At 47.5% G+C, this 13866-nt stretch overlaps 2 protein-coding genes across 8 annotated transcripts in view; one reads left to right on the top strand and one right to left on the bottom strand.

Moving 5' to 3' along the window:
• Positions 1-2940: 2940 nt before the first annotated feature.
• Positions 2941-12417, top strand: LOC310834950 (uncharacterized protein). 2 transcript variants are annotated; one of them, XR_014559379.1, is made up of 10 exons: positions 2941-3071; positions 3193-3430; positions 4640-4893; positions 5073-5136; positions 6633-6760; positions 7162-7280; positions 8556-8691; positions 9798-9894; positions 10064-10263; positions 11847-12417. XR_014559379.1 is itself a non-coding variant. In XM_083719535.1 (9 exons), exons 1-9 carry the CDS (start codon positions 3039-3041, stop codon positions 10108-10110), a joined length of 1116 nt encoding a protein of 371 aa, XP_083575661.1. In that variant the 5' UTR covers positions 2941-3038; the 3' UTR covers positions 10111-10287. The 2 variants fall into 2 exon arrangements, 1 of the variants encoding a protein (XP_083575661.1); XM_083719535.1 differs by lacking the exon at positions 11847-12417 and having other exon boundaries at positions 10064-10287.
• RBM10 (RNA binding motif protein 10) overlaps positions 10398-13866 on the bottom strand; it is a 69204-nt gene continuing 65735 nt past the window's right edge. For 4 of the 6 annotated variants that reach the window (XM_083718624.1, XM_083718622.1, XM_083718625.1 and 1 more), the window contains 4 exons: positions 11645-11719; positions 11455-11558; positions 11096-11225; positions 10398-10650 (listed from right to left, as the gene is read on the bottom strand). In XM_083718624.1, coding sequence (XP_083574750.1) covers positions 10525-10650; positions 11096-11225; positions 11455-11558; positions 11645-11719 — 435 coding nt within the window. In that variant the 3' untranslated portion in view covers positions 10398-10524. Of the gene's footprint in view, positions 10651-11095; positions 11226-11454; positions 11562-11644; positions 11720-13866 lie in introns of all 6 variants that reach the window. The other 2 variants (XM_083718621.1, XM_083718623.1) reach the window with 1 other exon arrangement.

Raw genomic sequence — 13866 nt, 5'->3', positions numbered from 1 at the left:
ATAGTCCTTGCAGTTCTTTGTGCGACTCCTGCCTCTGCCTTATATTGAACAGTTGGGAGGGGAATGGTGGCATTTAAGCTAAGGCCTCTCCTGCTGCTTTTTGAATATATGACACTGCCACCTTTCTTTCCTTTGGCAACTCTAGCCAGCTTGTAAGGAGTAACGAGGCATGCTTCGCACCCCATTTGCCTCCATGCCGGGTCTGCTGGGAGCATGTGGAAGCACTTTAATCATAAAGATAATAATATCTAAGTTGGTGGCACCTCTCCAGGCGAGATGGTACATGTTAACATTACAGAATGAAGAAATCCCTCCTTTTGTGAGGGGGGGGGGTGATGAGAGAAGAGGCATAACTTAATGCAGGCCTGTGATTTTGGACCCATAAAGCAGATACTGTGAAATAGCTGTATTGTGACTTCCCAGTTGTTTGACAACCCCTTTGTTTTTTGCAGTCCCAGGCAGGCAGCAAAAGCAGGTTTACCAAGGGGGTGGGACTACATTTGGATTGGAAATCACAAGCCGGGTAAACCAGACTTAATAGGACATAATTGTTGGCAATAGCTTCCCCTGATATGAGGTTAAATTTCCTTTTCAATTTATTTTTCAATCTGATTCCCTGCTTCCTGCTCAAGCTCTGCTCTTTCTCTGGAGACTGGCTTTGATTTTGTGAATTACTTACCACAGTGTGAATTTGCAGCTGGCACCAGAGTCAGACTCATAGCTGTCAACTTACAGATTTGAAAATAAGGGACCAGCAGCCTCGAAAATAAGGGATCAGCAGCCAAAATTAGGGATTTTAGACAACCAACTGAAATACGAACTTAAAAGGGACCAGATAATTTGGGAGAGCAGCGCCGGTTTTTAGCCCTTCGTTTCCAGAGGTTGCTTCTAAAGACACCAGCTGATGAAACACTGCAATTAAATAACTACAAGCAGCAACCACTTTTTGTGCAAAATGAAGTCCAAGCTACAAAGATGCTGCTGCAGTTCTGTATCTTTTCTCTCATGTTCCATCTGTAGCTCTCAGTTCCATCAGGCGGGGTGGGAGGAAGGGGGGGGGAAATAGCGCTGAAAGTAAACCCGCAGATCAGACCATCTAGGCTAGTCTACCACTACAAATCTATGGGAGAAGCGCTTGCGGTCCTTCCTCCGCTTTCCCCCTCTATGGTTAGCCCTTGGAACACCTGCTCACGCCTCCGCCTCCTCCTCTCTCTGAACTGCTTTCTCTATGGTTGCCCTCGCTCTCCTCTCAAGGCTCCTCAGCAATTCATAGGCCTCGCCAGGCTGCCCATCTCATCTGGGTCCTTCGGCGGCACAGCCACAGCACGGCCTAGCGGGAGCAGGAGCGGTGGCGACGGGCAGAGGGGAGGCCCCAGGCAGAGACGCTCAGTTTGGCAGTCACGAGGAGGATGGCAGCGGAAGGGCCTGAGGCTCCCACCAGTCCCGGCGGGGAGGGGATCCCAGGGGCTGAGGCTGGTGAGAGGAGGCCGGAGGGGGGCAGGCTGGGCAGTCAAGCAACACAGTTGGAGCCTCCCTCCTCCCTGGCTGGCAGGGAGGGAGGGAGAGGAGCTGCTTCCTTTGAAACCCGGGAAATTTAAGGGACATCATCAATAAGGGACAGTAGTGGGACACGGCGCTGGGATAAGGGAGTTTCCCGCCAAATAAGGGACGGTTGACAGCTATGTTCAGACGGTAGAGAACAAGGTCCTTGTGCCGCAGTGAGCCAGCAGCTAAAATTCTCCAGAGAAAGAAATCCTATTTATTATTGTTCTCCATATGGATTTTCCAAGGACTGGTTCTTACTTTTCCAGTAGGTAGTTTGCTCCAAAGCAGGGCCTTGTCTGCATCACTATGAAAACCCGGTTGCTTGGCACATAATAAACCGAAGTCTTTGTGAACCACTCACTCCATAAAAGCATTTCTTCCTAACCCTGACATCTCTGCTCCAATGCTGCTCCACAATGTCCCTCCCATCACCTCTCCAACCCAACTTTTGTGGGAAGCGCCAATGAGCGCACCTTCATTTCTAAGAGCTTGGTTATTTTTCTACTGGCCATTGTGATAAAAAAATCTTAGAAGCCAGACACTTTAAAAAAATTGAAGAAAAAATGTGAAAATATTTGAAAGTGTAATAAAAGTTTGTTTCCCTAAATTCAGCCTGACTCAGTCTGATTCTTTGATTTGGTAGGTCTGTTCATGGGAATTTGCTGTCTGGGGCCTCCATCCCTTGGGGCAGGAAACCTCAGAATAGCAGGTGCTGAAGCCAAGGGCAGGGAAGGGCCGCTGCCTGCCGGGATGCAAAGGCTTCCTGGGGAGCGCCTTGGCATCTGGTTCCCACTGTGGGAAACAGTGTTGGTCTGGAGAAGGAGGCCTTTGATCCATGGAGGCTTAGAGGATCAAGTGGTCATTTAGTTCAGCAACCCCCTCAGTGCCTTCTCCACCCATCTTGCAGGAGAACCCACTGGGATAGCCTCCTGACTGTGGACCTATTTATTCTATTTTTAAAACACAATGCTAGTTCTCCTCTACATTTTATTTTACAGGTTATTATAGTGTTGCACAGGGGAATGCAGGTGGCGCTGTGGGTTAAAGCCTCAGCACCTAGGGCTTGCCGATCGAAAGGTCGGCAGTTCGAATCCCTGCGGCGGGGTGCGCTCCTGCTGCTCGGTCCCAGCGCCTGCCAACCTAGCAGTTCGAAAGCACCTCCGGGTGCAAGTAGATAAATAGGGACCGCTTACTGGCGGGAAGGTAAACGGCGTTTCCGTGTGCGGCTCTGGCTCGCCAGAGCAGCGATGTCACGCTGGCCACGTGACCCGGAAGTGTCTCCGGACAGCGCTGGCCCCTGGCCTCTTGAGTGAGATGGGCGCACAACCCCAGAGTCTGTCAAGACTGGCCCGTACAGGGGTACCTTTACCTTTACCTTTATAGTGTTGCACAAAGTCCTTTTTCTTTTTTTGGTTAAGTGTGCTGCCTGTCCATTGTTCTGGACTCTGGAGGAATCTGTCAAGCCCTGGCTAGGATGAAGAAAACTTGGGAGTATGCTTTGGAATCCTGCACAGCAACAGGAAAAGGTGCCAAATTGACATTCTGGGGCAGGGAAGATTCCGTAGCACAAGTGTGTCCCCATCTCTTCCTCCATTTATTGATTTTTCCATTTTTTTTATCCCGCTTCTATACCGCCCTTCTTCCTAGGGACACGGGGAGCTTCCCAACGAGGCGATCCCTCCCTCCCCTCCAGACCCATTTATTCCGGGAAGCCCGCCGGTGCCCGGGCCGAAGGCGAAGCGAGAGCCGCCCGGCGCCGGCGGAGGAGAGAGCGCGGCCTGGCCTGGCCCGGGGCGGGGCGGCGCTTGGGGAGCCATGGCGGCCGCCGGCTGGTCGGCGCGGGTCACGGCGCTGCTGCGGAGGATGAACTCTTTCCACGGAGCAGGTAGGGCCACGACCAGAGGGGCGGCCCGGGGGCATCTAGTCCAGCCCCTGCGACGCAGGACTCCTTTGCCCTCGCGGGGCTCGAAGCCACAACCGACAGGACTCTCCCCGGCGCCGGGGGGTGGGCGGCCCTTCCCTGGAAGCTTCTCGGCAGAGCTTGGCCGGCCCTCGATTAGGGTGCTTGAGCTGAGATTCCTGCCTTGCCGGGTCGTCCCTTCCCACCCCATGATTCTATGGAAAAAGGTAGATCCACCTTTTACGCAGACCCTGATTCTATGACCTCTAATTCCAGCTCACTCTCTCCGCTCTCTCAGGCTCCATAGCAAGCTCGCTGCTCTTCCAATTGCCCACAGCCCTTTGCAGTAAGGAAGGGGGTCAAAAATTAAGACAGCGGCCAACTGAGAAGATCCATAAAAAAGCAACTGTACAAAAAGGAATTCTTGTGCCAATAATATTTTTTGGGGGGGGCACCAAATTTTGTCCTCACATTTTGGTGGGGGCACCAAATGACCAATATCTGCTCCTGGCCAGGTCTAGTTCATCGGGACTCCACTTGACAAACCCGAAAATAGGCACTCCTTAGTTTTAAAATATAACAACAATAGGATGAAAATTGCCTGCCCCAAAAAGCAATAGAGAACAAGAAAAATAATGTTATATGTCAGCAGTGTTGTTTGGGGAGCAGGGCAAGCACTTCGAATATTGCCATAGTCTTATCACCCTGACAGAAATAAACTCTTGCAGTCTACGATTGCTATCTTATACATGCTTTTCTATGAAATTCAGGCTGCAATCTTACTTGCATGTAGGTGCTTCTGAAATCAATGAAACCTTCTTTTGAGTAAACATGTGTAAGAAAGCAATTCCAAGCTGAGAAGCATTTGCCCGTGTCCAAAATGCCTTTCCCTATCAAAATGTTGTTGTTGTTTAGTTGTTTAGTTGTGTCCGACTCTTTGTGACCCCCTAGAGCACGCCAGGCACTCTTGTCTTTCACTGCCTCCTGCAGTTTGGTCAATCTCATGCTGGTAGCTTCCCTATCAAAATAAACTTTTTAAAAAGAGTCCATGTTATTGCTTATGCTGATCAGAGATGCTGCAAAGCAGCAGAGGCATAAAAATTAAAATATTTTTTATATACTTAAATATGGCCCTGCTCATAGGAACTAGGACTTGGCAAAATGATTACAAATTGACAGCTTCATCCCTTGCAGGTTCTTCGAAGGCTTTGTGCCTGCCATTTATGGTTGCTGGACAGCAGGTGGGCCACGTGCTGCCCTCTGTAGCCAAATATCTCTGTCAGTATCCAGCTGTTTTCTTGGTGTCTTGGGGTGATGGTGTGCCTGCTTGCGTGGAACTTAACAAGAAGCTGGCATCCTCTGAGCAAAGAACAGATGCTGTGGAAGGAGTACTCAGGGAAATGAGAGCACAGCAAGACTTCCCTTGCCTGAAGGAGTGGAGAGAGGAGGTGAGATTACCAGGCACCCAAGGAAGGCGAAGGGCCATGTGGCACCCATGGGTGTCTTTGAATACTGTAAGGGTCAAGTGGGAGGGACCCAGGGCTTCCATTCAGGATACTAGCTCTGGGAGGAAGGAGTGGTTGGGCCAATGAAACAGTCCATGAACCAAAACTTGCTTTCGTTGCAGCTCTACAGTGTGATGCCCTATTTTTGTGACACGCCTCTCTTCAGCATGGAGCGCTCTGCAACTCGTGAGTCTGAAAAACCTTTGACTTCCTTGCTTTGTATTCCATTGATATGAGACACGATTCATGCAGAAGTAATTAAGAGAGACCTCCTAGAAGCATTTGTCCAATCCCATCCATGGTAACAGTTAGGAGCACAGCTAAGAGCTCAAGTGCAGATTTGTTCAAATATCTCCTTTTTTACCCTGCTGGAGAAATCTAGCTTCCGTGCTCTATAAAGGACTATGTGCAGTGAATGAAACATGAATGCAAGTCCATTGATTTTAGTGGGTCTACTCTGGGTATGATTTAAGAATAATAATTATTTATACCCCACCCATGTGGCTGGGTGGTTGGATATCACCCCAATAATAATGTTTGTCCTTGAAAATGAGACAGCATTCTATGTGAAGTGGGAGGCTTCTGTTCCAATCCTGACTTGGTCAACTGTGCACTAGGGGGTCTCAGACATTGTCACAGACTCAGTTCCCCATCTATAAAAAGGGATAATACTTTACAACACAAGACATATTCTTAAGGTACTAAAGCCTGATTGCTTCATTCCTTTTCAGAACTGCCTGCTTTTTATCTCCAGCCAGGACTGCGTTGTCTGCTTACTGCTTGCAAACTGTTCTGCGTTCACCTTGCTTTGTTCTTCCTAGTCATCTGGGCTTAGGGGTTGAGCACCTGGAAACACATATCACAGGGAGGCTTTCCCTTGAAATTTGTTGTTCCCAGTTCCCTCTATTTTTACAGAATGAGAGTGCACTGGTTACTCTCTTCAGTTCTTTATATGCCCCGTCCACCCTCTGAAACTCCACAGGTTTCCTTAGGGGGAAAGGCTTGAAATTCACACATCATTTCAATAAAATGATAACTCCAGAATTGCAGCACTTCAGGAGATCTGTGGGGCTTTTGTGGGCAGTTGAGGTTTAGTTTTGATCCAGTGCTTTTTCTGTGTAGCTTCATTTAGCAGCTGTTCCAGGCCTGTGATGCCTTGTCAGGAATCTTAATATAAGCTGGGAATTTTGGAAATGAGATGTTGATAGTGACTTCCTCTATAGAATGACTACAAGAGAAGCTAAAGAATTTTGCACAGCAAAAGTGCAAAGTAAGTGCATATTCAATCTTCTCACCATGCATTTCCTTTTCACTTGCAACTCTGGCTATGTTCCTGGTGCCCCTCCAATAGGGCTTTCCTGTCACTCTACAGAAGAAACTCCTATTCTCTAAGCAGTGTTAATTATCTCAGCCTACATCAGACTTCCTCAACCTTGGCCCTCCAGGTGTTTTTGGCCTACAACTCCCATGATCCCTAGCTAGCAGGACCAGTGGTCAAGGATGATGGGAATTGTAGTCTCAAATATTTGGAGGGCCGAGGTTGAGGAAGCCTGGCCTACATAATACGCCAAGTGTTTGGGCGGTGGTAGGGGGAAGGTCGGCCCTCTCCTGTACTCTTTTTGGGGTTGCATCTGGAAATGATTAACCTGGACAAGTTACTTTTGTTTCTCTTTTGCACCCAGCATTGTTTGGAGTGAAGCGCTATGGCACCCACCTGAACGGCTACACTTGGCGCAATGGGCAGATGTTCATGTGGTTGGCCAGGAGGGCGCTGAGCAAACTGACTTATCCTGGCTTGCTGGACAACATGGTAAGAGATGAGATGGAAAAGGCAATAGGTCTGCCTCTTTGATGTGAGAGTTGGGAGCAGCTCTCAATAATCAAGTGTTCTTCTATGGGGCTGGTCAGATAACAGCCACAGGGAATAGTGAGCTAAAAGGCTGAGTGCACAAAACATGCACCTGTCTGGTAAGTGAATGAGTATTTCAGCATGAGCCATTTCACCAGGCGGCTTGGTGCCCAGCATTAAAGGTGAACTCCTTCTCCCCACTCTGCAAATTGAGGCACAAGATAACAGACAATTGGGGATCATCATCCACTAAATGGGTAGTAAGCTTACCAGGTACTAGGGCCAATCCGGTGGGAGCAGAGCTGCTTTGTGCCCATTTACCATAGTAGCTCAATATTAATCCCTCATTTCGCTCGCCTTAGGCTGCTGGGGGCATTGCATCAGGGTTGGGTGTCAGAGAGACGCTGGTGAAGGAAAGCCAGGAAGAAGCTTGCATCCCCGCTTCTCTCACTGCACTTGCCAAAGCTGCCGGAACTATCAGGTAATATTAAAAAGCTACCTCAAGTTCAGGAAAATGCAGTTGTGTAGGTAAGGGGAAAATTAATATTTAAAAGCAAGGGCCTGTATAAAAAAGGCTGTTTGTATTCTGTGCCTCTGCAAATTTGTTGTATGAGCACAGACACTTCAAGCTTGTATTTGAGAATTCCAGCTACCGTATTTTTCGCTCTATAACACGCACCTGACCATAACACGCACATCGTTTTTAGAGGAGGAAAACAAGGGAAAAAACATTCTGAATGAAACAGTGGGTGTATCATTTTTGTGCTTCATGCTGTGGCCACAGACATGTGATCTGATGGTGAATTTGGGGTGACCCAATGCAAAGATCCTGAGAATCCCTGTAGATCCATGCTTTGTAACCACATTTTTGCACCATTGCAGCCCCAGGGAACAGTGGGTGCGTGATTTTTCTGGTGCAGGCTGTAGCCATGGACATGCTATGTGATCTGATGGTGAATTTGGGGTGACCCAATGCAAAGATCCTGAGAATCCCTGTAGATCCATGCTTTGTAACCACATTTTTGCACCATTGCAGCCCCAGGCAACAGTGGGTGCGTGATTTTTTTGGTGCAGGCTGTAGCCATGGACTTGCTATGTGATCTGATGGTGAATTTGGGGTGACCCAATGCAAAGATCCTGAGGATCCATGTGGATCTATGCTTTGTAACCACATTTTAAGTGGGGAGCGAAGGAAAAACAAAGAAGGGACATGAGAGGGGTGTGCAGAGAAGCAGCTGGCTAAGAATGCAGGAGAGGGATTTAACAGGAGGGAGGAAAGAAAGGCAAAGGTTTCCCCCCACCCAAGCCAGCCATCTCTCTCTCTCTCTCTCTCCCCCTCCCCCCCTCTCTCCCTCTCCCCCAGCAGCACCGGAGCACAGAGAGGAATTAGAAGGAACCCACCAGCTGCCTTGCCCATTCATGATTTGCCTCCTTTTGCTTCTTACAAACTAATCCTAACTGAGCTTAATCATGAAAATATCTACCATAGCTTAGGTATATTTCTAATGTGCCTCAAGTATAGAAAGTAGATTGCCTTCATTTCTCTCCCTCTCTACCAGCTTTTCCAAACATCAGTAGGAATCGATGAAGCAGAGAGTCAAACACCAGAATCACTGTAGCTATTCTGGAAAAGGCAGATTCTCAGTAATTCAGATCAAAGTTTACCTCCCTCCCCAACCAAATAAGAACCTAATGCAACTTGTCTCCACAGTCATAAATACTGCTGAACTCTTTCCCCTGCCTTCTCCCACCCCAGCTACACCTATGAGGGTGCACAGGGAGGCATCTATGCTGAATGTCAGTTTGTATTTGACCTGAAGTTGCCTGAAGGTTTTGTGCCCCAGGTGGGAGACGGAGAGGTGCAGCAGTTCTACCTCTGGCCACTTGAGAAGGTTGGTAGGTGTAACTTGACTTAGGGCAAAAAATGACTCTTTTTGCAAAGCAGAGAATTACACTGTAAATTACAACAATGGGTTAAGGCCTCCCACTAACATGACTTCCTCAAAGTTACTCGCTTTCATAAAACCACCTGCCAAAAGCTCTAATTGTTGGTTAGGGTTATAAATTCCTGTGCCTGTATAAGAAATAGTCCAGAGAGGGATGGTTGGTAATTTGATAAAAGAATCTTCGAGGTAGTGTAATAATAATCTGAGAAGCAGTGTGGTAATTATGTATAAACTGCAATAATTCCATAGGCTGCTGGTTGACTTCTGAATTTGGGTCTCTTCCTCCTCCTAAATTCACATAGCCTAGAATTTTGTTTGACTGGAAACAATTATCCACCAGTGGACTTTGTGCTTCCTAACCAAGTTCACATTCTTAATAAGACACAGCTACCCTGTATAGGTGGGTTAAACCACAGAGCCTAGGACTTGCCGATCAGAAGGTCGGCAGTTTGACTCCCTGCAACGGGGTGAGCTCCCATTGCTTGGTCCCTGCTCCTGCCCACCTAGCACTTCGAAAGCACATCAAAAGGGCAAGTAGATAAACAGGTACCGCTCCGGTGGGAAGGTAAATGGCATTTCCGTGCGCTGCTCTGGTTCGCCAGAAGTGGCTTAGTCATGCTGGCCACATGACCCGGAAACTGTATGCCGGCTCCCTCGGCCAATAAAGCGAGATGAGCGCTGCAACCCCAGTCGGCCACGACTGGACCTAATGGTCAGGGGCCCTTTACCTTACCCTGTATAGGGTGAACACAAAGTAAGGTCATGGCAATTAGCATGCCACCTCCTAGTGAGAGAGATATGTGAACTGTACAGTGGTACCTTGGGTTAAGTACTTAATTTGTTCCGGAGGTCCATTCTTAACCTGAAACAGTTCTTAACCTGAAGCACCACTTTACCTAATGGGGCCTCCCACTGCTGCCGCGCCCCCAAAGCATGATTTCTGTTAACATTCTGAAGCAAAGTTCTTAACCCGAGGTACTATTTCTGGGTTAGCGGAGTCTGTAACCTGAAGCATATGTATCCTGAGGTACCACTGTATTCCTCTTCTGCAGGTGAAAGAGGCCATTGGATCTCCAGATTTCAAGCCCAACTGTGCAATGGTGGCTCTGGATTTCCTTATCAGACATGGCTACATCCAACCTGATGGAGGTAGGCTGCAGGAGAATGATGGCTTGTCTGGTAAGAGGGAATTTATGTATGAGGGGCAAGAAGGATACAAGAGCAAGATATAGCAGGGGCTTGCTCTGTATAGGTATGCATGCATCACTGCACCATGGCTAGAAACAGACTCTTTTAATAGATTTCACTTTTCTTTCAGAACCTCATTATGTAGAGCTTGTGGAAGGGCTACACCGAACACTCTAGAAGGAAAAGGCTGTCCTTGTGGTTGATACAGAGGTCTTCTCTGTTGGTTGGTTTTTGCTGGACCAGTAATCATGGCATGGATTTCAGTTGGATTCAACAATGGCTGCCCCAGCAGAGTTATGTGCAGAGCTTGTAGCTCAACAGGTTACTATGGTATAGTAAATTAATGTATTTCTACACCATTGTTATATGTAGATGTTCCCATAAGTGCTTCATAACTGAACAAGGGCCAAGATTGCACCACGTCTTCCACAGGCCTCAGCTATGTTTAAAAAACCAAAAACCTATTGCCCATTTCAACATTTAATTAAAAAAAAAAAGTCAACCAAAAGGAACATTTTGTGAAAGTGAGGGACGGGTGAAGGGAGACAGTCAGCAGCAAAATACTGTACAGGTGGGTGCTCCTTGAAGAGCTCATTCTGACTCATTGAAACGAGTCAGCATCGTCTTGTGCAATGCTTCACGATAGGACTCTGAGGCTACCGCCCCGTAAGAGCTGCCACGGGCCCCTAAGCCAGAGCCACGCACTCGTGTTTGAGCCTATGTAGAAAAGAAAAAAGAATGTGCATCAGACATTTTTAGAGGAACAGCTTTTGTCCCAAACCACATTTCACCCAGAATGTTAGGACACCCCCCTGAGGTCCCTCCTTGCCTACAACAGACTAATACCACCACTTTGTACTTCCTTCTGGTGCAAGTTCTTCTCAACATGCTGCCAAAGGGCCTCTTTCTCAATTGTCCTAATTTCCCATGTGCTGAGGTGACCTTTTCTGAAGTGGGGGCAATGGTGATGGCAGGGACAAGAAAGCTATGCCTGCAAAACTCACACCAAGCAAGAAAGCCCAACTACTTCCTCCCTACCTCCCTTATTTTAGGTTGTTTTTGCAAAAATGGGGAAGCAACAGGAAGACTAAATGCTCCTCAAAAATAGGAGCACTATACACTTTGCTTTATCCACAGTAACTTGAGCAAGGTATTTTGGTACCTCAATAGGGGCAACGATCCCCTGTTTCTTGCGACCCAAACCACTGCCCTCTTTCCAGCCCATGGCTTGTAGCATGCGACTGCCAATGTTGTCACTGCCAAGTCCATCCCGCGTTGGTTGTTCAAAATCCCTGTTGTAAACGAAGGTGGGAGAAGAGAGGGACATATTCAGATGCCCTGCCCTCTAACTTTGCCAACTGAGCAAAAAGGAAATAGCATGTTGCACAGAGGACACTAAGGATGTGTCACTATGGGATAGAAATGCCTCTCACCATTACCAAAGCAGACTGCTCTAGAAGGGATCTCTTATCTCACCCTTAGTACACTTAGGGAGAACCACAGGGGCATGGTGGGACTTACACAGTGGCTGGTGTCACAGCTGAATACTTCCTTTTCTTGGGTTCTGGTGGCTCAGGAACACCATACTTTTCCCTTCGTTCAGCTGCACGATCTCGATATTTCATCTGCTGGTGGTCATGAAGAGACAGCAATAAGGCACTGGCCAGGTAACCCTCACCCTCCTGGGGCCACTCTCTACTCCCATACCTACCTCGATGTCGTTTTTCTCAAGTGCCTCAAGCTCCTGTTCTGACAAGTGTGCCCTCCGATGAATCTCCAGATTTTGCTGCACAGGGGAGAATATAAAAATAGAGACAAGGTTAAGGTGGGCACCTGAAGATTCCCACTTCAGTTTTCAGCACCTATGCTTTATTTCTATATAAACATATTAATAATCTACCTTTGTGTTTCAGTTCTAAGGCAGGGGTTGGGAACCTCAACTCTGGAGGCCAAACATGGCCCTACAGGCCCTTGGGACTATGTTCAAAGAAACTTCCTCCTCTGCTTCACCCCTCAGCAACTTCCCTTTGCCCTGGAGTGTTTTTGGCTGGGACAATGCCTCTTGTTCCCTGGATGGAGGATGGGATGTTTAAAAGTAGACTACTATAAAAAGGTCAAATTGACATCCAGTGCTCCACTCAGTTTTGCCTCTGGCCCTGCTCATCACTGGCATATGGCCCTCAGAAGGTTGCACAGAAGAGAATGTGGCCCCCAGGCCAAAAGACTCCTTACATCACCAAAAAACAACAACCAAATATCACTTCCAAAAGAAAATAGCTAAAGCAGCACATGGTAAATTTCAAGATGATGATGATGATAATAATAATAATTTCTTTATACCCCGCCCATCTGGCTGAGATTCCCCAGCCACTCTGGGCGGCTCCCAATCAAGTGTTAAAAACAGTACAGCGTTACATATTAAAAACTTCCCTGAACAGGGCTACCTGTACCAAAAACTATGTAGGCCTAAGGTGTACTGCAATAACATAATTAGAATAGAATCATAGAGTTGGAAGAGACCACAAGGGCCATCGAGTCCAACCCCCTGCCAAGCAGGAAACACCATCAGAGCACTCCTGACATATGGTTGTCAAGCCTCTGCTTAAAGACCTCCAAAGAAGGAGATTCCACCACACTCCTGGGCAGCAAATTCCACTGCCGAACAGCTCTTACTGTCAGGAAGTTCTTCCTAATGTTGAGGTGGAATCTTCTTTCTTGTAGTTTGGATCCATTGCTCCGTGTCTGCTTCTCTGGAGCAGCAGAAAACAACCTTTCTCCCTCCTCTATGTGACATCCTTTTATATATTTGAACATGGCTATCATATCACCCCTTAACTTCCTCTTCTCCAGGCTAAACATGCCAAGCTCCCTTAGCTGTTCCTCATAAGGCATCGTTTCCAGGGTTTTGACCATTTTGGTTGCCCTCCTCTGGACACATTCAAGTTTGTCAGTGTCCTCCTTGAACTGTGGTGCCCAGAACTGGACACAGTACTCCAGGTGAGGTTTGACCAGAGCAGAATACAGTGGCACTATTACTTCCCTTGATCTAGATGCTATACTCCTATTGATGCAGCCCAGAATTGCATTGGCTTTTTTAGCTGCCGTGTCACACTGTTGGCTCATGTCAAGTTTGTGGTCAACCAAGACTCCTAGATCCTTTTCACATGTACTGCTGTCAAGCCAGGTGTCCCCCATCTTGTATTTGTGCCTCTCATTTTTTTTGCCCAAGTGCAATACTTTACATTTCTCCCTGTTAAAATTCATCTTGTTTGTTTTGGCCCAGTTCTCTAATCTGTCAAGGTCGTTTTGAAGTGTGATCCTGTCCTCTGGGGTGTTAGCCACCCCTCCCAGTTTGGTGTCATCTGCAAATTTGATCAGGATGCCCTTGAGTCCATCATCCAAGTCGTTGATAAAGATGTTGAATAAGACCGGGCCCAAGACAGAAACCTGTGGCACCCCCTAGTCACTCTTCTCCAGGATGACGAGGAACCATTGATGAGCACCCTTTGGGTTCGGTCAGTCAGCCAGTTACAAATCCACTGAGTGGTAGCATAGTCAAGACCGCATTTTACCAGCTTCTTTACAAGAATATCATGGGGCACCTTGTCAAATGCCTTGCTGAAATCAAGGTAGGCTACATCCACTGCGTTCCCTTCATCTACCAGGGTTGTAATTCTGTCAAAAAACGAGATCAGGTTCGTCTGACATGACTTATTTTTCAGAAATCCATGCTGACTATTGGTGATCACAGCATTCCTTTCTAGGTAATCACAGACTGTTTGCTTAATGATCTGCTCCAGAATCTTCCCTGGTATTGATGTCAGACTGACTGGGCGGTAATTATTTGGGTCCTCTCTTTTCCCCTTTTTGAAAATAGGGACAACACTTGCCCTCCTCCAGTCTGCCGGGACTTCGCCTGTTCTCCAGGAATTC

Source organism: Podarcis gaigeae (assembly GCF_964106915.1).
Source record: "Podarcis gaigeae genome assembly, chromosome: 17".
Classification (NCBI taxonomy): domain Eukaryota; kingdom Metazoa; phylum Chordata; class Lepidosauria; order Squamata; family Lacertidae; genus Podarcis; species Podarcis gaigeae.
Note: the sequence above shows the minus strand (reverse complement) of the source record. Positions and strands in the feature narration are given on the sequence as shown.